This window comes from Simochromis diagramma, unplaced genomic scaffold (genome assembly GCF_900408965.1).
Source record: "Simochromis diagramma unplaced genomic scaffold, fSimDia1.1 OVJJ01000685.1, whole genome shotgun sequence".
NCBI classification, from domain to species: domain Eukaryota; kingdom Metazoa; phylum Chordata; class Actinopteri; order Cichliformes; family Cichlidae; genus Simochromis; species Simochromis diagramma.
Window position 1 is genome coordinate 14,888,793 of NW_024387477.1, and position 21,810 is coordinate 14,910,602.

The 21,810-nt window shown below is 42.3% G+C and overlaps 1 protein-coding gene across 15 annotated transcripts in view; it reads right to left on the reverse strand.

Annotated features, from left to right (window-relative positions):
- Positions 1-21,810, reverse strand: part of dlg3 (discs, large homolog 3 (Drosophila)) — a 79,348-nt gene that overhangs the window by 10,554 nt on the left and 46,984 nt on the right. For 8 of the 15 annotated variants that reach the window (XM_040016297.1, XM_040016298.1, XM_040016300.1 and 5 more), the window contains 9 exons: positions 20,008-20,061; positions 19,453-19,503; positions 18,199-18,323; positions 17,644-17,813; positions 17,350-17,486; positions 14,117-14,261; positions 12,285-12,447; positions 5,788-5,944; positions 5,110-5,212 (listed from right to left, as the gene is read on the reverse strand). In XM_040016297.1, the coding sequence (XP_039872231.1) occupies positions 5,110-5,212; positions 5,788-5,944; positions 12,285-12,447; positions 14,117-14,261; positions 17,350-17,486; positions 17,644-17,813; positions 18,199-18,323; positions 19,453-19,503; positions 20,008-20,061 (1,105 nt within the window). The remainder of the gene's footprint in view (positions 1-5,109; positions 5,213-5,787; positions 5,945-12,284; positions 12,448-14,116; positions 14,262-17,349; positions 17,487-17,643; positions 17,814-18,198; positions 18,324-19,452; positions 19,504-20,007; positions 20,062-21,810) is intronic. The other 7 variants (XM_040016301.1, XM_040016295.1, XM_040016306.1 and 4 more) reach the window with 3 other exon arrangements.

Sequence of the window (21,810 nt, forward strand, 5' to 3'; positions counted from 1 at the left end):
TAAAACAATAAGGGAAGTTTAACCTGGTACACATTTGAAAGAGAACCTATAAGCTCCTATTTTAACCTCTAGCAGAATGATTCACGAGCCTTTAGATTGGCTGCCCCTCGCTAACAGAAGGTCTAAACAGACAGTGGGCGGGGCCTCTGTGCTCATAGCCAGAGCTGTAGGTATGAGACCATCATAACAGGAATATCTGCTTTCACTGACATAAAAGCAAAGTCATAGAAAAAAAACACATGGAATCAAGAGTTTCGATGTGTTGGCCTCTACTCCTGTTTGTTAAGAGCACTGACCATTAATATCAGCATACCTTTAATATGTAAAATAAGGAAAAGCATTATAGCTCCCCCTTTAAAGCAAACAAACAAAAAGAGCAGGCTGTGATGGTGCTGAATGAGGGTCACAAACCTTCCACAACATCACCACAGGAGAACACCACCACTGTAGTGAAACCTCAGCCCTGTATTGATCGTTAGTCCTGCCTGAAATACCAAGCACGTGGAGCTACAGTAACGCAAACAAATCTTTTATCAGCGTGGCTTGACAGTCTGGATATCAGATGAAAATCTAATACAAATGAGAACAAGCTCAAATCTCCCATAACAACAGCATTTAAGCATGTGATCACTCACAAGTAGAGATGCAAATCAAAGCAATTTATAACTGTGTGCTAGCCATGTTAATAATCAGCCCAAGAGACAGTCTACCCACATGTTTTAGGGGGGAGGGGGTTAAAATATTACCTTGATGTCATCATGTCAAGGTAATTTGAGCAGTAGAAATCAATCCGGTATTTGACTAAGGCATTAAATAAACACCTGTAAACTGTAAAAGCAACTGAGTCACAAGCTTAAAAAAAAATAATAATGTCATCACTCAAAATAGCTTCTCCTGCCGTTTCTCGGACACATGCTATTTAACAAATGACCGACAAAGCATAAAAGAAAAAAACAAGAGCTCTTTCATTTCCACTGGCTACATCAAACATTACCAAAGAAACAATCTGCAGCCTCTCTAACAGGAAATACTTTCAGAAAAACAGAAACAATCCACAATTATCTGATAAGACTCTTCATTTAAGAACAGCTATATCTGTCCGGTTAAGAACAAGTCAGGTTATTGATTGAGACATTCAAGACCAGCCCAGCTCTTGCAGGGGATCAATCCAACATAAATCATTCAGTGACATCTCTGCTCACAAGCCCATCTTTAGCCCAAAATTATAAATGTTAAATCCTGGTTTCTTAAAGCGATTAATACTCATGAGGTAGCCTGTATTTTTAGGAGTGACCCACAGGGGAAAAATAGATAAAAAAAGAGAGACACAGCTAATAGAAACTGGGACTATTCTGCACCTCTCACTCCCACTGCGTGTCCTCATTAGTCGAACAGCTTTTTTATTTTGGGGGACGGTCGCTTCGCTTTTGATCCAGTTATGCAACACAGCAAGCATGTACTTGTAATGTGAGCGTGCGTTATGTTGACAGGAATAGTCGGGCCAGTGAACGCGCACGCCCCCTTCCCCGATATTACAGCGTGGAAGGTACATGTAGACCCTGCCTAAAATATTTCTACAAAAGCCCATAATGCACACTTGTGAGTTTAATGAGGGTGCTCGGAGGGTAACATTTCCTTCACGGCTCTCCTCCCACTCCTTAAATGCAAAGATTCTGGAGTAATTACACTCATTGATGTCGGGGCAGGGCAGCAGTGTGTGGATATACACCCTTCACTTCCATCGCTTAATGTGAGTTAAAGGCCTGGCAGTGCTCCAGAAAGCCACTGAGAGTTGGGGGCCCTCCCACCGCAGCTTGTGTGCCCCATTGTGGCTTCTTGTAGTTTCAGTGTTGGCCTTCGATCACAGGCCCATGGATGCTCAGGCCCCAGCACCACAGAGTATACTCCAGGCATTTTGCCTGGCACAGACTAGCTCTCACTCTCTCCACTTCCCCCCCAGATTGACTGTCCTTGTACTGCTCACTGGGGGTTCCTCCTGCTCCAAACTCAAATGAACATCATGTCTCACACACATACACATACACACCCCCCTTTAGGATGCCAGCAGAATTACTGAAAACAGATCTCAGGTCACCAGAGGGGATACAGGAAGTCAATCATTTGCCAGCACTCGACTTGTTCGTTTGGAGTAGTTTAAAACTGTATACAAACAGATAATTGTCTATCACTGAGTCACAAAGGGGGCACAGGACTGAAAGCAAGATTTGGTATGAAAAACAAAGCTTCTTCTCTTCTAACCACATCATTATTCAAGAAGCTGCCTGAATGACCCGACATGCGAGACAACAAACTCACAGGGAAGAAACCCAACACCGCACTTTTATCGGTTTTTGATCTCAGTCTGAGCTTTTCATAGACTTTAACCCCAATCTAACTCACAGATCCCACTCCGACTCGGTTTCAGTGGCCTTGGAGAGTTACTGGACAGTTCAGGCTGATGTTTTATTGAAAGACAACGAAATATGGAGCGAGCATGCTACGACTTATGCCCCGTCACATTCCTGTCATAGTCCAACCTGAAAAGACATATAGACATAAAGCTCGCAATATCCTCCCCATTGTTGCTGCAGTATGAAGTGCAGCCTGTTCAAGTACACTTACAGAGAATGACTGAAGCACTAAGAAATACAGCCACAATCAAAGCTTTAATTCAGCATTAAAAAGAAGGAGTGGTGCCATTTTTTTTTAATCGTCTGCTAATGTTGGAAATAAGGGCAACACGTGAATTCTGCTTTTGTCAGCTTGGAAAAGGGACCTCTGGTCAGAAAGTCGTAATGCGCAGGTGAAGTCGCAAAACTGACACACACACCTGTTTGACCACACCTCTGTGCCCCCACCTATAGGTTTAGGTTACATAAGAACAGTAAAGCAAATGCTGGATGAAATCTCTCTTTGGGGTATTAATTACAACCTAAAGCGACTTCACCTACCTCCAAGTAGGTTTTACATGGAGTAAAAAGCGGTGAAAAGTCGTCAATGGACTCCAGGTAATGGCAGCAGTTTAGCGTAGACATACTTATGTTAACCACAGTATGGGTGAGGCGATCACATGTTTGCCACTGTAACGAATTCATCTTAAGACTGATATTAATGAGAGCAGGTATAATATCGCACCAAGGCTTCCTCGTGGCTTATGAATGAAGAGCTCACACTTTACTTTGTCCTTCAGGAGTCAAAGTACAGGCGAAGAGCAGCAAACTACGGGCCGTACTGGCAACCAACACAAACATGTTCTACAATGTAACTCACTCTCTTTGTTCGCTTTTCACCCCCGTCGGTGTTTGCCGACACCTTCGACCTTCGTCTCACCTTCGCTGGAGAAAACTCTGGCTATAATCTCGCTGTGGCTGCCGGTAGTTTCTTCATCCAGCCATTAGGGAGTTCATGCGGCTTCTGCTCTTCTGCTGTTGTATCCAAGCCCATCCCCCATCATCGCCCGTACTGGCTGGTAGACATAAAAGTTTGCCGCTTTCCACCTCTTCACTTCGGGTGCGTTAAAGGTTTCCCCCCCTCTGGTGTCGAAATGGAAGCGGAGCTAGCAACTTTCCGCTTAGTCGCCTCTTTCCATCGCTGTGCGGGTCTGTGTGTACAGACAGCCCAGAGTTTGAACAGGGAAGGACAACAGCGGTTTCGTTTGCCCGCCTTGCAGTTGGCTCAACACTTCGGGCTGCTGCTGCCACAAGAGCCGCCCCCGACCGAATACTCGCTGAAAGCCGGCCTATCCGCTGCGCTGCCCTCGTTTGCAGCACGATCTGAGTGCGCATGGGCCGCGGCACCAGGTAAACCCGATTGCACCATTAAATAGATATTTAATCAACATTGTTATAAAGCTGGGCTTGCGAGAGACATGTAGAAAAAGAACCAAAACACACGAAGCCGAGATATCGTGATTTTCGCTAAATGCTGTGAGTCTCAAAACAATCGTTCCTACATTTCCCACAATGCAATCCTCCAGTGCACTAGAAGTGGAGGGGGGAAAAGTACAAGACATGCCTGGACCACAGGAAATCGGAATGTTTGAAAAGAAATAAACATAATGGAAGAAACATTATGGCACATCTTTACGCTGCACCACAACTGAAACATTTTATATTGAATAACTGTTTTGCAAAACAAATGTTTAGACTCCTTACTACAGCACAAGTCACAAGCTTAATCCTTAAATGAAAGTAAAACATCTCATGGTACAATATAATTATAATTATTCATTCTTTGTGTATCACTTTGATGTTCCTACGGGAGCTGATTATTTATAATACCACATAACAAAATTTATTAGTACATTTAAATTTTATAATCTGCAAAATAATAATTACCAAAGAGAAAGTAGCAATATTTGCATCCACATTAAAGTGCAGTAAGTGGTTGAACTACCTTCTAAAACTGGTTGCTCTCATAAAGTGGAGTTGAACATTATCAGATTACAAGTACTCTAGTTCGGGGGCTGGATTAGCTCACTGGATACAGCAAGTGAGTGTTATGCTGTAAGGCTATTGCAGAGGCCATGCCCTATACTGGTCTTTCTCTCAGCTTTCCTGTCATCTCTTCACTGTCGCACCACAAAACAGACTAAAACAAAAGACCCCAACATGTATTCAAATCAGTACTCTAGTTCAATTGCATTAGCGAGGACCACCAATCATGATATCAAAGGTTTAGGGGAGGAATATTTATACTGGATCTTGCTACAAGGCTGCAACTTTTTTCTAATTGGCTGGTGCTCTCAAACAGAAGGTTTGAACAGCAGGTGGATGGGGTTTCTGTGCTCACAGCGAGAGCTGTTTGCCCGAGATGACCTTATCAAGGATATCCGCCCTCTGAACTTTAGAGCGGTCTAATGTTTGAGCTCTCCAGTCACGGTTAAGGATACAAATATTTGCACTTATGCTGCCTTGATTTCATTTTATTTTTTAATTAGTCATTTCACATAAATAAGCACATTGCATTTGACTTAATATAAACTCCGAGGCATCACCATTTTCACAGGAATAGGAGCAAGATAACCTGAATGACTTATTTGATTTCAATGTAAGCCCCTTCTTGGTACAATGGCATATTCACACATTACATGAGATTGTAGGGTCTTACCTTCAGGCCTGTATTGAGCAATGATGGTAACGGTCTGCCCAGCTCTCTTCAGTGCTGCTGCTGCCTGCTCATGTGTGGCATTCCTTAGATTCACACCATTCACCTGTTTAAAAATTAAATAAATACAATTTTAAAAAGCAAAAAGGGGACATTTGGTAAGAAAACTGGTTAGATTTTTAAGATGGCTGGAATCATGTGATCCTTGAGACCTATACAGAAAAACAAATGTAGCAAAGAACAGAGTCTATGCTCAAAATAGATGGTTTCAAGACTTACTAATAATAAACCGAATTACTCAATAAAATTAGTAAACAAGTATGAAAATGTACAATTTTTTAATGATGTCAGCTGATGAGTCATTAGTTATCTTTTCTGACTGACTCATTTTTTCCATACATGATGTAATATGCTGCCAGATTAAAAGCAAGCTGAAAATAAACCAGTCAAACACAGACTTCAGGGCAGAGGGCAGCTAAGCTCCCTAAGAGTCCATTTGGATTTAATGTCTTGCTCAAGGACATTTGTGAGGCAGATATTTGCTGGCTTTCTAAACACAGTCCCTCCTTAATGTTATCATCATTATTCTGACAGCAGGAGTTGGCTGAAAACCCCTCTGCCTCAGACTTGTTTTAGTTGTTGACGTGGGTAAACAGAAAGCTTGAAGCTAAAAATACTAACTGAGAGAATCCTGTCGCCCCTCCTCAGCTCCCCACTCAGGTCAGCCGGGCCTCCAGCCAGGATGAAGGAGACGAAGATCCCTTCTCCATCCTCCCCGCCAACAATGTTGAAGCCCAGACCAGTAGAGCCCTTGTGTAGCACCACCTTCCTTGGCTCCCTGTCAAATAGAGTGGCGGTGTCAGGGTGAAGGGCGGGACAAAGAGTGTATAAAAAGAGGCCAAATTTAAAAGAGACGTGGCCAAAACTGGAATAGAATTAGCATGAACAGAGAGTACAGAGACTAGTTTGTTATGTCAATGATCCCAAAATGTCAAGTGTGTCCAGTTTAGGCAGCTACATGCAGCAGGCCTGCAGATGGTTTATTGTAGGCTCACTCTGTTTATATACTTGAATCTGAGAACTTTAAATAGAACATTTAAACGATTTATGTTCAGGACACCACTCGCTGGTAGAAAACGATGATTAACCATATAATAACCATGCATAAAAACCATGCACAACACTGTTAACTCATTACAATAAAACAAGCAGGAACATGATTGGGTCCAAATGCCTGTCATCTATTGGCTACATCTTATGGAAATGTACACACGTGTCAACACTTAAACACCCACTCGTATCAATGTACAATGAGCCGCCTCCTGCTCGACAGACCTGCTGAAGCTCTGCTTTAGCTTTACCCACTATGACTCATCCTCCAGGAGGCTATTCAGACCGCCTCAGTTTTAAGATGCTAGAGAGGCCAAACCGCTGCTACGGTCCAGGCAAAAGCCCTCTGAGAACACACTTCACACAAATGCAAACACACCCACACACACTCTAGGAAGCCCAACAGTCGACTCTCTCTCACTCTTTCACGCACACATGCCGCGCACGCACGCTCGCGCGGATTTTCTATACAGATGAACACATAAACACACATGCATGCACGCAAAATGCAGTTTCCTTTCTCAACAGAAAACACTGCATGGTTCCCATTAGTGGTTTTCTCTCGCAGTACTCAGCCTGCGGTCGACAGGAACAATTCCTGCTCCATCCCTAATGGCTGCGCTCAAAGTCGCTGCTAAGACCATTTTCCCATTGATGGCAGCAGAGGCAGCATTCCAGACTTTCAGAATCATACCCATGAGCAACTGGAAAAATGCTTGAGACTCCTGGATAGTAACATCGTGCTTAAAGAAAGACTGCTATGCATTTTAAATGAAGTGAACTTTGCAGAGATGCTAAGAGCATCACACAAGATAGATCAATATCCATATAGTAGACTCCTTACAAGCAATGTGCTTACAAAAAAAGATTCTGGTAAAGAGATTATATGACTGTGCTGATGAGACTCATAACATTGCTACATTATGCTCCAAGTTTTATCCACAGCCTTTTAGAATTAGCTAAGTGATAATTGCCTTTGAATATGCTAAAACAACTCACTCGCCTTCACACAAGTCAAGCCTAAAATAACCAGCTAAGCTAATTCATCTCAGCTTGACAAGGCACACAGATCTCCATGGTTACCTGAGGATCCAGAGCCGGTGCTTACTTCTGAAAGAGCATTTCCTAACTGTGCGTTCAGGCAGGCTCCTCACCAGCGACATGGAAGATGAGATGTTGACCGTGAACATGTTCGCTATGCCACATTGCTCAGCTCAGCGCAGCATTACTCCTCGACCCCTCTTCCTGTCTGGCCTTCCGCAGTGAAGTGGAATACAGAATTAGAAACTCCTGGGATCTGGGCCTTGTGTTCCCTATCTCATTCTTGTGTGATGTGATGGGAAACAGCTCCTCTTCGGGCTGTGACAGTTGCTCGCTCCCTATCACTAGTAAGGCAACGCATTTAACCCTAACAGTCCCAAGCAAACAAAAAAACCTCTTCCATTCTACAGGAAGAAGCAAAAAACAAAACAAAACACTCTTGTCTCGCACCTGGAATATTTTGGATGGACTAGAGATTGTCCACGTTTGATCCTCTTTCAAGCAATCCCTTCGTTTCTGCTGGGATGCTACTGAAGATTCGGCCCCCCTCCAGTCCAGCACACCAGCATTCCTGTCTGTCAGCCTGGCCCTCTGGACACTAGGCAGATATATTCCCAGAAGCTCCTTGCTAATTTGTCAGAGTAAACAAAAGAGGAGCTCATGGACTGACTTTCATGACTTTTAGGCCTTTGATTTGACGCCCTCATAGTCTGTGGAAGACTTTTGACAGGTGCTTTTCTTAACAGTTGCTGCTGCTGCCCTCTAAGGAGGTATGTGTGTGTGCGTGTGTGTGTTGCTTGTCCATAGGATGTGAAGTGCTTGGTCAGTTACATGGAAAATGGGAGTGAATTCCTACATTTTAAAAATGCAGGGATCAAGTCCTCCCTTTCTATCACAAGACCTGCTCCCCCCATCCCATCCCAACTCCCTCCCACCCCTCCGCCTTTTTCATCCATGCCAGGAATGTAAACAGGTATTGAGCAGCAAAAAACCCTCTTCTCTCTGCCCAGCGGTTTCTTTAATTCAGAAACCACCCTCCCCTCCCCTCGCTATATTATCCCTCTGTGCTTCACTTTTCTGGCTGAGGCGGTTGCAGTGCAGTCCTAAAGCTCTGAATGGATATCTGGGCTGCAGGGTTCAGCAGGTCATGCTGCCCTGAACTCAGCCAAGTAATTGGCTCTGCTTGGCTGATTAATGGTGGACACTGCAGATGGATGCCATTTTCTCCACAGACAGACACTACCTATTGCAGCACTTTATCTCTCCCCATCTCCAAAACAGATTACATCAGCGTGTGTTCACGGGGACGCACCATCTTCCCTCTTCTTTTTCATTGTCTAAATTTTACCCATAGATTTTTCAGTGTCCACCCCCTTCTTCTTCGGGGTCTGCTCTTTTCCTTTAATTTGACAGGAAAATATTTATTCATTGCTAAGGTGATAGACTGTTCATTCTCCGTGCTTCTCACCGTGACTAAGAATAAAATCTGAGTAATAAATGAATAACACCTAAGTTGGGAACTCAGCTGAATCTGCTGTGGTTCTTTTAATTCTAAACCCCTCATTTAACTCGCAAACTAAAGGTCATTGTGTTATCCAGATTCTTGAAGAAAAAAAAACAGTCAAAGGTTGTGTTTCCATGTGTGCAAGAGACACATAATGTTACTGATTAGCTCAGCTGCTTCGACAGTACTAAGGCTTCTGTATTTACACAGGCTGTGACTAAACAAAGAGGCCGAAGCAGGAGGCATTGTTGCATACAGTAAGGGGGAAACATGCAAATTAAAAGTGAGAATGCATTTCAAAATCATGCCATAAAGTGTTTGTTTCCTTATTAACTTTACACAGAAGTCCTTAAGCTGAAAAACTAAATCAAAATATTTGGTGGGACTATAGCACCAATTCTCCTAGGTACACTTGCACATACTTTTTCAATGTTCTTTCAGCAACTTTGAAAACTTTCTTGCAGTTTTGTGTATTTAGACTGTCTTAGTGCCTTCTGTCTCTTCGTGTGATCCCAGACTGACTCAATGATGTTGAGAACAGGGCTTTGTCAGGGCCACGCCATCTGTTACAGGACTCCTTGTTCTTCTTGTTGCTGAAGATGCTTTTTTCCCCTTTTCTTTATCAAGATGCAGGATAAATTTAGTGTTGATCAAATGCCTCTAAACATGTAAAATGCCTAAAATGTTTGCACAGTAATTTGCATCTGCAGTAAAGCCTGACAGGGCTAGTAGAGGGTTGTTGCTTGTTTAGTCATCTTGCGCCCTGTCACGACTGCATGCAGATGTATGTTTACACCAAACATGCATACTAATCTTTTCTTGAGTCCATTGTGGACGGAAACAAGGATTTAAAGGATCGTCTGATTACACCATATAATATAACATATCTCCAGAAAGGGGGGTAATATCAGATGGAGAAGGGGGTGTCGGGGACGTGTCTGCGATGACACCACTGAGGGGGATGTGCAGATGGGCAGAGGGCCGATATAAGCTCTGACTCATTCCTCACAACAAGTCTGCTCTACTTCTGTGGAAGCCTGTGCCTACTATAGCATCCATCTAAAATAACCCTTCGTGTTTGGAGCCAATGAGGAAGCTTTGGGGATTGGAAAGAGGTGTCTGCCCTGTGCCCAATGGAGTAGAATGACGAGAATGATGAGATCGAGTGGTTTGTCATTTATGATGTCCTCAGAGAAAATGGCTTTTGATTCTGATACCCAAATGCATGCACGGTCACCATATGTTGGCTGCGCTCACTTGCACAGTTGGCTTACAACGCGTCCGGTGTTCTTGATCGATATGCACAGGTATGGCATGTGTCAGTGTCATAACTGCATGCTGCACTTTAAGCATGGCACGCGTGTGTTCGTGTGTGTCAGCACACTGTGAGCAAACATGTCAGCGTACAGTAAGCATGTGTGATTGGTGCTGGCAGTACGGGTGATGAGAGGGGTAAGACCTGAGTGCATGGCCTGGTTTTCCCAGCGTGCATATGAATCATGACAGCTGCAGCACTGTCTGCTGCCCTGTACAGGATCAGGCTCTCTGTTTACATTTACATACATAGAGAAGCAGGCAAAATATTTCACCGCTCTTGTCATCCACACTAGCCTTCAGTTCGACCCTTCCTTTCAAACACCACATTTACCACAAGCATTTAGTTAGAGTAGGACTACAGTCACTCTCCTTTGCACTCACTGCAAGGCATATATGTTACACAATAAAGGTAAATTACATAAAAACAATGGTTTACACACAGACATCAGTGCAGTCATCCATGAAGTGATGGAAAATGGACAAAACTGTGGCTCTAGAAACAAATAAAAAGAAAAACATTCAATTAAATCAAACACCAGGAGGCCTTTTGCAAATTTGATAATGCCAAACAGAAAACCCCCCAAATGCAAGCCATAAATAATATGTATATTATGTCTTCAGCAGTAAGCACTAGCCAAAGTAGCTTTGGCTGGAGATATAGGCTTAGTTTTATCAATGCCTCCTGACAGATGGAATTGAGCAGCTTGTGGGAGCGTGAAGCCCTTTCGGCTGCACTCCCGCGGTGATGTGTTTGTGAAGAGCAGGTACGACTCCATTTTAAACTGCGGTGAACAAAGCACTACTGTTTGAGATTCGCACATATGAGCAAATTAGCAGGAAATCAAATATTGACCGAATGGGAGTAGGCCGTTTAAAATACGAAAAGCACAAAAAAAGCGGCAACGAAAAAAAAAGGAGAAAAAAAAATGAAACAAAGGGCAATAACTATTGAGATTTTCTTTTCACTTGTTCTCTACTCAGTGTTCTGTTGATGCTTGTTTCTTGTGAAGTTGTGAAAGATAAAGTAGTGGTTCCAAATAAACTGAAAAAGCCTCAGCAAAAATTTACATGCAGACAGAAAACGAAAAGAATTCTCAACATAAATATCGCCTGCCTCGCCCTCCAGCTCTCCTTTCCTCCCTCCTCCCTTGGTTAATCTTAATCTTCTCTACTGCTATTTATGTGCACAGATGTGGCCCAACACACTACTGGTAATCCTGATGGGTTATATGCCCTGGCATTTTTCTAAGTGCCGAGCTACAGAGAGGAGGGTTAGCTAAGCAAGGTATGATGGACTAGGTTAGTACCTGCCAGAGAAGGGGAGTGGACCTTGGCACAAGGGAGCAGGGGAAGGACAGAAGCCTCTGTAGAGGGCCTGGGGCACCTTGCTGTCCCCAGGTTTGTGGATGACACTGTAAATAGGTTCAGCCCTGCTGTGGGGTACAGGAATCACAGTGAACGGGACAAGTGTAGGACACAAATAAAGCACACATACCAACAAAGATGCGACAAAATGCACATACAAGTCATGTAGACAGCTTGTACAAGGACATTACAAGGCGACGTAACACTCGGCCAATAAGACAGCACACATAGACACCCGCATGCAATCACACAGACACACACACACACACACAGAGGGAATACAGCCTCTTCCCTAGAGCTGTGGGTTAAGCTGACTCAAAGCCTCATGGGACACTCCAATCAACCCTCTATGAATGCTACTTCTGATCCAGTACTTGGATAGGAGGTCAAAGGGTAACACACGCTCGTAACAAGTATAAGATGTGACAAAAGACTTCTCTCAGCACACAGCTGCCACACACTGTCCAGCTATTAAGTAGTATGCACCATCGGGGCCTCGATGAGATGAAAACTGCAAGCTAAGCAGATTCTTTTGTTAATCAAACACTATAAGCTACTGTAAACAGGTGTATCCTTGAAGCCACCACAACAACGCTTGTACAAAAGCAACAAAATAGAGGCTACTGGGAACAAAATACGATCCATGTTAAATTAAAATAGTTACTTAATTTATAACCGTGTTTCTTTAATACAACTACACCAGCCAATACCAAAAAAAGCCAACAGCTGATCTCCACCAACAACCTGTGCTAAGACTTAGCCAAAGCTACGCTTATACAGCCTTATGAATGTCAGGTTATGGAGGAGGATCATTCATGGAAGAAGCCGGTCTTTAACGTACCTCGTGAAGTCTTCCTCCCCCATCATGTGGCGGGGAACGGGCGAGTACCTGGACGGGGTGACTTGGGGTGGCGGGTACACTGGCTTGGGTTCCATTCCCCCCATGTAGTTGTGGCTGACGTGGTTGTCCACCATGGTGGGGAAGGCTGGAGGGAGGGCCAGGCCAGTAGGGGGAAAGAAAGAATGATTACAACACCTGTGCAACAGGAGAACTGCACAAAACATAACTGCATAAAGCTGGTTAATCAGATATTACCGGCTCCTAAACGACAGCTTCATTACCACACCAAGACACTGCTTTATAATGATAATATTCACCCAAATATAAATATGATTTTTGTGTCTCTGTGTGAACCAAAGTGGGAACACAATGAAATAAACTGGGAAAAAAAGAATCCATGAGCAGATTAGAATACTTACTGTTATCTTGTTTTTTTTAGCTCCATATATTTATTACTGGACTCTTACTAGACTGGCTTTGCATGATTCACAGCTCAAAATAATCCCTTTGTTAAGTATCTTTTACTGGAGCCAATCACTTCACCCATGGTTTAAAAAGAGCTTCTCATAAAGCCAGCTTTCTTCTGATTGGCTGTCCCTTGCAAACATAAGGTCAAAAAGGTAGGTTAGTGATGCTGCTCAACCCATAGCCAGAGTTGTGTGTTTAAAATGACCATAATTAAGATGTCCTCTTTCTATATGTATGAGTAAAAATCATAATTGATTTAGCTTCTGGGAATGTACAGTACAACCACAGATTAGGGGACCCATGAAAAAGGGAATAATCCCTCTCTACATAACTCTTTATATCCATCTCTCTGGAGTACAGATTATCGATATAAGACAGTTTGAATTATATACGCCTCCAAACAAGTTTTTCTAACTTCTCTGTTTCTTTATAACTTGTCTGATCATCTGACTGCTTGTATTTCTGACCACATCTAACTTCTTATTAACTTCTTTCCTGCATTCCCAAAGCTTAGCAATTAACTTGGTGAGAACGATGATATTATTAGGAGTAGAAATAGTGGCCAAAACCACAAAAATAGGACCCAGGTTTTCCTTTAAAGTACCACTGGGACATTTTTTATAAGCTGGCTCGCTTTTTTATGCGCACAATGTAATCTATTGTTTCTGCTATATGTCTGTTGCAAAATGGGGAACTACCACTGACTAATATGTGAAGGCATGTGCCGCATTTTTCTAAAAACCTGTTTCCTTGTGCATGCACATAGCAGACAGATCACACACATGAACAAGCCTCTTTTTCTGAATTTACATTTTTAGCGTTAGCCGAGCGTGATAAAGCAAGTGAACTACTTCACTTGCAAATCCGGAACCACATCTAGATTCAAGGGTTAGTGAACTTAAACGCAGACGACTTCAAACATTCGGAACTTACAAAACCTTCGATAGCCCCATCTAATCCTAAATCACTGTTGTGTGGAAATTTGAGATGCTGCAGCTCAAGATCGTGGGCTCTCATGAGCAGGTGGGATGTGAGAAACCATCCACACTCAGTGGGAGGCAGAGAACTGTGCTTGTTGTTGCTGTGGGAAGGATTGTGTGTCTGTGTGCGTGTGTGTTTGTGTGCACGAGCGTTCACTACATACACTATGTGGGTGTCTGGGCATAGCAGTTTTGGGGAGAGAACAGTGAACCAACAGAAAAATTCAGAAAACATCGCTGGTGAAGATGAAACTTTTAAAAAAAATCATATACAAAAAAAATTACTCTTTACCTTACATCTCTGATTTTGGAGCTTGCTGATTATTGATTAGCAAATTTGCACTTATAGTACGACTACAAGAACAGGAAGAGGTAGATACGTACTGCTGGAGTAGTCTGGTGGGGCATACATGTCGTTCAAATGCACAGGTCCCGGCTTGGCCACCTTGAGGTAAACCATATCGGAGGTGTTCTTCAACGCAGCTACTGCCTCCTCATGACGCACATCCTGTAGCACGATGTTGTTCACCTGAATGCGACGATAATCCAGAAATCAGAAGAGGGGGAAGAAAAAAAAAAATCTTTGTATCAACACCTGAAAGCCTTGTGTCTCCTGCTGCACTGTGACAACATCACGCATCACAGCAGTCATCACACCAGCCAACACAATAATGAATCATAGCTTGAAGGTATTATGAGATTTCAGTACATTTCAACAGCAAAGTGAAAGGTTGGTGTGCCGTGCAGTGATAACAGAGGTCAAAAGCAGTAGGTAGAGGTTTGAAGGATGCTCTGTATCTCTCTTTACTGTTTCTCTTTTAAGATTCAGGTCCCAGGAAATATGCTGCCAGTCAAAAGTTATTCCAGCAGTTTGGTAACATTAACCCAATGTGCTCACTTGCAATAATGCAATAGAGAACAGGAAATAATGCCATGTTTCTTGATCAGTCTATGATCTGTAGCAGCATGCCACAGTGCCACCAGATCTGCATTTTAACTACTGATGTCTTTGAGTTGACATTTTTCTTTTGTGTGCATTTCTTTCAAAGGCCAATTTTCTGCCTTGCCTGCAACTTCTTCAAAATGCAGCAGCACAGCTTGTTTAAGCAGACGTCACCCCAAATCCTATGTTTTAAAAGTGATTTTAAGATTTTACTTTTCAGTTTTAAACCACATCTAGGTCTCACCCCTAGCTACGCTGCAGAAATGTTGACTCCATATGAGCCGGATCGCAGCTTTAGATCCTCAGGTGGGACCCTTCTGGCTGTTTCATAGTCGGGGCTTAAATCTAAAGGTGACTTTGGGTTTCCCATCAGGGCCCCTCTGATTCGGAACAACCTTCCTGAGGAGAAGAGGTTTGTAGAATGTGGGACTTCTGAATGTCTATAGACTTTATCTGATGTCTTTTTAAAATCTTGTTTTTCAATTTCATTTTCTTTGTAAATATGATCTAAATTTTCTTGTTGTTGTCTCAACCTTGCTTTAATTTCATTCAGCTTTGTTTACTATGAGTAACACCACGTCTTATACCTCAGTATCCTGCTTCTTGTGTTTGTCAAACCATTCTTTCCCTTTTTATTTTGTGAAAAACTTCTTCTTATTATTAATGTTAGTAGTAGTAGTATTAAATAAAAAGACAGAAGCTAGGCTACAGAAGCCTAATCACTTGTCCAATCTGACAAAAAAAGGTCATGAATGTTACAAAGGTGTTAGAGAATTTCGTAAAATATATTGTGTTTGTATTTAAATAATGATTAATGACAGCTCAGTGATGAGTGCAGCGATAATTACTTGGACTTTTACTCATGAATGCTGATTAACAATTGTTTTTTTTTATTTTTAATATCTGCCTTTATCAAATATTTCTCTCTCATGCCCAGCTGAGGGGCTGCTTTATTGCCCCAATTCGTGACTGTGTTATTTTTCTTATAAATTATTGTAAGTGCTAATAATGTTGTCACATTTAGCTTAAAGTAAATAATGTGATGAACCCAACATCTGAGCACTCAGTCAACCCAGTATATTTTAGTGCCATGCAAGAAGTATTTTCCATCTTTCTAATTTCTTTATTAAAAAAAAAAAAAAAAATTGTTACACAAGCATATTTCTGATAATTAAACGAGCTTTAATATTAGACAAAGATAATTTTTTTTTAGTTTTTAAATGTTGATTTCATCTGTTAAGTATAAAAAACCTAACTGCATTCGAGTGTTTGTGATAACTGTCAATGAGTTGTTCACATCACGGAGAAGTTTTGACTCACTCTTCTTTGCAGAATTATTTTAATTCAGCCACAATGGAGGGTTTTCGAGCATGGACGACCTGTTTAGGGTAATGTCAAAAGATCTACATCGGATTTAAGTCAGGACTCGCAAACCTTCATTTTGTTATGATTGAGCCACTCAGAGGTGAACTTGCTGGTATGTTACTGATCATTGTCCTGTTGCATAACCCAACTGGGCTTAAGCTTCAGGGTATGAACTGATTGCCAAACATTCTCCTTCAGGATTTTCTGGTAGAGGGCAGAATTCATGGGTCCATCAATTATGGCAAGCTGTCCAGGTCCTGAAGCAGGACAGCAGCCCCAAACCATCACAGTACTGCCATCATATTTGACTGTTGATATGTTCTTTTTGTAAAATGCTGTGTTCATTTAATGCCAGATGCAATGGGACTTAGACCTTTTTTTTTTTTTTAAAAATCAGTTTTTTTCTCGCCAGCCCACAGAATATATGTTGGGAATCCTGAAGATGCTTCTGACAAATTTGAGACGAGCCTTTATCTTCTTTTCGGTCAGAAGTGGCTTTTGCCTTATGGCCATATCTGTCCATTCTCTTTCTTATTTCTAAATCATGATCACTGACCTTAATTTAGGCAAGTGAGGCCTAAAGTTTTTTAGATGTTGTTCTGGGATCGTTTGTGACCTCCTGGATGAGTCGTTGATATGCTCTTGGTTGGCCGGGCACTCCTGAGAGGTTTCCACCACCAAGTTTTCTCCATTTGTGGATAATGACTCTCCCCGTGGGTCACTGGAGTCCCAGAGCGTTAAAATAGCTTTTTAACCCTTCCAGACTGACAGATGTCAACGTTTGTTGCTTTTTGAACAAACAAAGCTTACTTTGTCTTCGGGTTCTGTTTAAGTGGTTTCTTGATTTAAGAGGTCTGGCAGTAATCAGGGCTGGGTGTGGATAGTAATGTGATTAATGCGATTACTCAGTTAATTCGTGATTTAACAAGAGGGTGGCAATTCCTATTTCCCACAGGACCAGGTAGGTTTGGATTACTTTTTCCCTTAAAAAATGAAATCATCACTTAAAAACTACATTTTGTATTTACTCTGGTTATCTTTGTTTAATATTAGAATTATCTTGATTATGTAAAACAGGTAACTATGACAAATATGTAAAAAAAAACAAAACCTAAAAAAATCATAAAAGGGACAATTTTTTTCATAGCACTGTACTTGTCCGGTTATAGAAATAGCTTTATAGAATGACTGCAAGGAAAATGCTAAATATCTGTTTAACTTGCAAGTGAACCACATGAATAGCTAATGAATTCATTTGGATTCGAGTGTCAGATATGCGAGTGAGTCAGAGGAAGGTGCAGGCTCCTACAGCGAGCAGGCGGTCTCCGGTTTGCAGTCGTCCATCTTTTTGAGCAGCTCCACCTTCTATAATCTTGGTAATATAGATGCTGTTGTCTCCTGGGATATGTTGATTCCCAATCCCTCCAGCAATGCTGAATCCCAGTCCTAGGTGAATAACAAAGACAGCCAGTGCTTTAACAAAAGGATCACCCCAGACTGCATGCTTTCATTCCAGGCCCTATTTGTAAGATTATGTTATTTATTACCTTTTAAGCAGCACTGCAATCACTTTCAAAAAGAATATGTTAACACTGACTCTAACCTTTGGGCCCTTTCAGCAGGTTGACCTCCAGAATCGTCTCAGGTGGGGCCTGTCTCCGTCGAACCAATAACCTCACCACTGGTCCTGCCTCTTTCAAGGCTTCCACCGCCCGGCTGTGAACCACCTCTGACACATCGACATCATTCACACGCAGCACGCAGTCGTTAACCCTGTGAAAGAAAAGGTTTAAATGTCACATGTAAAGTGCATGTAGTTCTGTGGAGTTTACTGACTGCATAAAAAAGGGAGACCCAAGCAAAGCCAGTATAATCAGAAACCTCAAAAGAACATGAAAAAGAACTTCCATATCATAATTTCTGCATGTTTCAGGCTTTGGTCTTCCAGTGAATCATAAGTCTGAGGAAGCACACAGAGCCTGGGGGCAGAGGGCTGTAGAAACTCTGCCTCCCACACAGCGCTGCCTGGCGGGACGCAATGTTGGTGAGCGTTAAAGATGAGAGTAGAGAGGTTAGAATAGAGAGAGTATAGAGGATGTAGTGGAGCTTAGTAAGAGTTGAAGAAATAGGAGGCAGCAGGAGGAAGACGGCAACTTACCCCAGCCGCCCATCCATAGCAGCGGCTCCTCCGGGGATGATCTTGGTGATGAAGATCCCTGGATCATCAGGAATGTGGGGATTGTCTATTCCTCCAGCAATGCTGAAGCCCAGACCAGAGTTCCCCTGAAAATAGGTTATGATTAACATTTTCAGCATGATACGATAAACAGCAAACAAAGTAAGCTCAAGGTTAGTGCAATATATCTCTTTTAGTGTATTTAAATCATGTGATAGATGCAAAATGATCCAGAGATTTCTCCAGGCACTTCCTGATGCCCGTTTCTGTGGAGGCTCGTGTGTGTGACCGCACGTCCCCACGTGTGACAAATTGAAATGCCATTAGAAGAGGGAGCATGTACTCTATGAACCCACAGAGAGATATCTGTGTATGAAGTACATTAAAAATCTGGGGTAAAGATGAGCTCAGAGTCATCATTTCGGTTGCCTGATACAATGCTTCTCACTCTCTGCAGGAGATGGATACTGCCACCTCCTGCCGTCCCTGTCCCTGAAACGACAGAGGACCCATTTTGATCCAGCGGGACCAGGCACACTGCTGCATCTGACAGCCATGGCCACAGAGACAGGCAGCAAACAAGACAGCTGAGAAAAGACTTCGCTTTATTATTTTCTATAATTAATGAGCAACAGTCGCAACAAATTAGGACAGAGGGAGGCTGAGGCCTCCCAGTGTGCTGCTCTGGAGCCAAGAGGAGTACACTGGGCCTTACCACCAAAAGTTACACACCCACAGACCTTTTAAAGTGTGTCTGTGCATAGTTTATTTAAGCTTTCTACATGGAGAAATGCCACTTAGAGCGGAAGGGGCAAAGAAATATGCTGCATCTACCGTGGGTGGAATAATGAGAGCAGAAATGTACAGTATAGCTCTGCCAGTAAACCTGAGCCACCGCTGACAAGTGCAGCGGTGGCTGCTAAACAATTGCACAGGAAGGTGCTTTACATTTCTGGCGTCTGCTGATGACATGTGTATCAGGATTATGTAAAAAGCCATGCCTAGCTGGCGTTAATGTGGGTCACATAGGACATCACACTTACGACGTTGCTAATGCAGTGAGAAAACGCCTGTCTTCACTTGCATAAAATTTTATATAAATTAACAATCATTAAGATTTGTCTTTGGTATTCATTTAGACTGAGCTGCTTACCACCACCTAGTGGGGAGAAATCCATCAATCATCAGAATGAGGATACTGTGGGAAAAAATGCATCCACGATGTGTAAAACTTACCCTCTCCAAAATGATCTCTTCATATTTATACATCCCATCACTTCCATTAACCTGCCAAAAACAAAACACAAAAAACGAACAGCATGGTTAGTGACACCTCTGAAGACAAAGTATGTAGTTTGCCAACACGTAAGAAAAATGGGACGTGTACAAATGCTTCGGCAAAATCCTTCATTGTATGTCCAAAAAAAGAGAAAAAGATCAGACTGAATACGAGAAACCCAGTAAATCGGGATTAGTGTCAAAATATGGCTTTACTATATATATGAAAACCGCCACACATTCCTTAATGCTGTAAATGAGAGGTGCATTTCTTTCTTAAAATGCAAACGCTGTAAGAATACATGCGCAACTGCAGAATGCACAATCCCAACAAACGGGCAGAGTCAATAGGAAAATGGATGTCGGTCCACATGGCAAACAGCATGTTGCTGCCAGGAGGAGGCCTTTTCATCCACACACACTCGCAAACATACAAACATGTTCATGCACTGACACAGGAAGTGTGAATGAGAGGGATATATACTGTAACAGACAACGAGAACAGATACTTACATAAGGGCCTGCATCTAGTGAGTCTGCGTTGACAATGATGGGGGGAGGGTTGGCCTGTGAATATGAAGAGATACACATTATCTCAGTGTGTGAGGCTGGCAGCACGCAGACGTAATGCGGTACACACACTATCGCTTGGGAGCAAAATGAACGGATGCCACAGGAACAGGCAGTGAGTCTCCTTGGGAGTGAGACTGGGGAGAGAGATGAGGGTGGGGTGGGAGGGGTTGAAAGGGGGGTGTGAGGACTGAGAATGAGGACTGGGGCAGTGAGACTGCTGCTTATTAACCGTCACAGCCAGACATCCTGCGGTCACCTCATAAAACAAACCAGCTTGTGTTCCAGCTGTTGGCACAATACGTTTATCCCACATCTACTTCCACATAATGAAAGCACGGAGCATCGTCTAGAAAAATGCATGAATTTTGGCTTAGTGCGCTACAAGGTTTACGGAATTACACAAACTCTACACAGTAATCTCCTCTCACGTCTGTTATTCTACATGCAAACAGGTAGTTTTTTAATCTCTCTTTATGCAAAATATCTGTCTGTCGCACTTGTTTAGTGAACAGAAAATAACTGGTGCTTGGTCTGAAATAAACAGCTCATTTAAACGCATCATGATGCCAATTTTTTAATAAACTTTTTCACCTTTTTCAGTTGTCCGGACGCAACAGTTTAACAGCAAAACAGACAGAGAGGTCAGTAACTGCTTGTTGCAGGGTTACTGTCAAAAGTTAAGGGTCAAACAATTCTTGAGTACTATGATGTGTTGAATTAGCTCAAAATATAATGAATACAGACTCTAAAAGCTATTTTAGATTTCTTGGTAATAATTTTTAGGGAAATTGTTTATTCTCTTGTTTTTGTTTCCGTTAAGGCTTTAAAAAAAAGCTCAAATGTACAATAGGGAGCACGTCTTCCCAGCGGAAATATCAAAAGCAGCATTTAAAAAGCAAAACTCAAACAAGATTAAGTTTCACAGTCCAATTAACCTCCCAGCTCAGCTCTATTGTGCCACCTGGTGTTTCTTTGCCCACTTCAGGCATGCAGAGTGAAGTTTGATGGAGGGGGTTTGTGTTGGAGCAGCCGATGGCCATCCTTTACTTCTACTGATCTGATTGACTTGTGTGCGTGAGGGGGATGCAGACAGCGGTGCATGCAGGGCCTTATACTTCCAGGTCCAGCACTGAGGAGAAAATCCTTAGCTGTCTGTCCTAACACTAACCTCGCCAACCTCTCCCAATCTCACCCTATCACCTTACAGTGTACAGTGTCTGTGTTTAAGCAGCTGAGTTTGACTGATTCTGAAGACTTACATATTACACATCGCCTATCATACATCTTTTCAATCTGAACTGTGTTACTGTGCCATTTCCACTTTATAATTTATAACTACCTGGAGTGATGCTGCTCTACTGCTCTACAATATGAGCACATATACACAGATGTACATGATATATAATTAGATATAAGGAAAGGAAATTCAGGAATCTGGGATTTGGTTTGATAAAATGAAACTACATAAATTATTTTTTCAGTTAACTTCAGTTTGTCACATTCATGATATAAAAATCCACTTTTACTTGCTCTATTGAACAGTTACCATCAATTATTTACAAAGGCATGGATATTAAAGGGACACACGCGGGATGAATGGTAGAACAAGCTGAACATTTTTATTTTGTCTTACTGTTTATATATCTACTATATTTCTTAGCAGGTCCTCAGCTGTCTGGGGTGATGCGCATTTTATTGTCAAGTCCTTGAATATACACTCACTCACACTTTATTAGGTACACA